The sequence below is a fragment of the Solanum stenotomum genome, chromosome 11 (genome assembly GCF_019186545.1).
Source record: "Solanum stenotomum isolate F172 chromosome 11, ASM1918654v1, whole genome shotgun sequence".
Classification (NCBI taxonomy): Eukaryota; Viridiplantae; Streptophyta; class Magnoliopsida; order Solanales; family Solanaceae; genus Solanum; species Solanum stenotomum.
The window spans coordinates 9,835,078-9,837,681 of record NC_064292.1 but is presented as its reverse complement, the minus strand read 5'-3'; the positions used below and the strand labels follow the sequence as shown (position 1 = coordinate 9,837,681).

The 2,604-nt window shown below is 29.8% G+C and overlaps 1 protein-coding gene across 1 annotated transcript; it reads left to right on the top strand.

Annotated features, from left to right (window-relative positions):
* Nucleotides 1–1,498: 1,498 nt before the first annotated feature.
* On the top strand, nucleotides 1,499–1,930 carry LOC125845637 (agamous-like MADS-box protein AGL62). Its single transcript, XM_049525188.1, has one exon. It carries the CDS (start codon nucleotides 1,499–1,501, stop codon nucleotides 1,928–1,930), a length of 432 nt encoding a protein of 143 aa, XP_049381145.1.
* Nucleotides 1,931–2,604: the final 674 nt, after the last annotated feature.

Here is a 2,604-nt window from a genome sequence, read left to right as displayed (position 1 = left end):
TATATATATTAATATTAAATTAGTGTAGAGTTTCTCTAACAGACGACCATCTCTATAAGCCTCGTGATGATACATAGTCTCACCCATACCACCAGAACTATCCTATACCATGCAAGGGTATAGAACAAATTCAACTCATGGATCTACTATAAGGTTTGTTCAAAGGAACTGAGGAGTTGCCCAAATGTCAGTGTGATCCTTACCTACGCTGGCTACGTGGTTTATGGGGAATGTGACGTGTTTTAAATCTTCCCCATTTCGGTGCTCAATACTACTCCAAAAATATCTAATTCAATGCTCAAGTAACAATCCTCTCTCTATGTTGTGATAAGTTCTTGAAAGGGCCTCTTAAAGAGGTAACTGCTAAAGTAAAAATACTCTCTCTAGATTTTTCGATGTGTACAGTTTTGTGTGTATGTTTCTTTGACATGTAGAAATTATTAATGAAAGAAACTTGTTATGAAAGTAATATAAATTGTTCAACATATAGATATCTACAGATAAGAAGAAGAAGCGTCACTGAAAAAAGTTAGTCACTACAAAAATAAATCACAAAAAAAAAATGAAAAAGACATATGGATGAGTTTCACTAAAGTGATTTCAAGTCGCAAAGTTAGATAGATGATATTATGAAAATGAAGTACATACTAAAATTGAAATTTCTACTCTTTTGGATGGTTATTATGTATTATTTCATAATGCGTCACATAATGTTCAAATATCATATGGTTATTGGATAATAAAAAAAGAGACACAAAATTTGTTGTATCATATTAAGATTTAAAATGAATTACAAAGTGCTCGAGAATATTCTAAAGTTTTTTATACAAGTTAAATTGCATTAGGACTTTCTATTACTATATTCTTTCACATGTCATATGTTACAAGAATATTTTACGAGTTTAGCAAAGCGCTAGAACACACACAACTAACTTAAAATTTTAAATAGAGGTGCTTAAAGTTTTTTGTTTGTTAAATATGAGTTAGATAGTAAGTATTTTCATATTGTTAATAACAGTGGAATGTCTTTATTAAGCATGAATTTATTAGGAAATATACATAATTGAACAAGAGCAAATTTAGAAAATATACAAACACAATAAAAAAAAATTACCTCAGAAATTATCATCAATTTACATATTAACTCATGTTACAAAAGCATGACACAATAATATTTTTTCAATAATCCAATAACATAAATCTAACTAAAAAACATGTTGTTTCTAGTTACTATCTTTACACGTTGACTAACAATACAATGAACCAAAAAGAGAAATTTAATTAATATGAAATGAGTTTTATTCAAATCTACCAAATAAGGAAACATCATAAATATTTTTACTTTTTTGTCATTTGAGTTCATTTTCAACTGATACTATGATGATTTTATCGCAATAAATACATCTTTAGAAGAGAATAACAACATCACATTTCCTTACATTCTCAAAACAAAACCTTAGCCATGAGAAGACCAAATAATGGCCGAAGAAGAGTTGAAATGGCGAGGATGCAAAATCAAAGCAATTTACAGGTAACATTCTCAAAACGACGCGATGGAGTCTTTAAAAAGGCAACTGAGCTCTCCACTTTGTGTGGTGTTGATGTTGTCGTTGTAGTTTTTTCTCCTTGCAATAAACCATATTCATGTGGACACCCTTCCGTTGAGTCTATTATGAATAGATTTTTGAGAGAAAATCCTCCGACTGATACTGATGCTCCTAACCCCATAGTTATTGCTCATCAAAATGCAAATACTGATGAGATTAATAGGAAGCTAAACAGATTGGAGATTTCACTCAAAAAGGAAAAAAATATGGAGAAGCACTTCAAGCATCGAGGAAAGAACCTCCAATCAAAAAACTCAGTTCCTTTGACCTTTAAAATCTGTGCGAGGCCTTGGAAGCTGCGTATGAATAAATTGAAAGAGTAGTGAGCATAAAAAAGAAGCGTGGTTTTGAATTTCAATATCAAACCATTGGAAGTGCCTTTGCTCCTCTAAGAGTTATAGAACATTCGTCGTCTGATTCCGATGAAGGGTCATCTGGATCCAATGATTAGAATTTCTTTCTTTAATTAAAATTCAATCACTTAATTTGATACTTATAGAGTTAAGTTTGTCATATTAATGATTATGTTTATTCTATCTTTGATTTTAATTTATCTTTCAGTATGTTTATCATGGGATGAAATGTGTTTTAATTTAGTACTTTCTTCGTTTTAATTTCTATTCTTGTTTTTTTTGTCCTTCTAAAAAGGAATGTCTTTTTCTCCTTTTTGGTAACACTTAGTTTTTAATTTTCACTTTTCATGTTTATGAACATAAGAATAAAGAGAACCCTGATGCATTTTACATATCTTCAATTTAAGATTAAAATATTCAAAAATCTTCTTTATTTTCATTAATTTTGTGCCAAGAAAAAATTAGATGAATAAATTAAATTGAAACGGGTATGCGGTAATTTATCATTTGTAATATTCAAAGTAGTGTTGAAAGCACAAGTAGTAAGAAGTTTTTGGATAAGACAATGGAACTCATGTCAAGTAGCTTAAAGTGCAAAATGTAGTTTAAAATAAATTGAGTCCTTATGAAGTATCACGTGTATC

Coding starts and splice junctions, on each gene's coding strand:
- LOC125845637 (XM_049525188.1), top strand. CDS start 1,499: ATGGCGAGGATGCAAAATCAAAGCAATTTACAGGTAACATTCTCAAAA.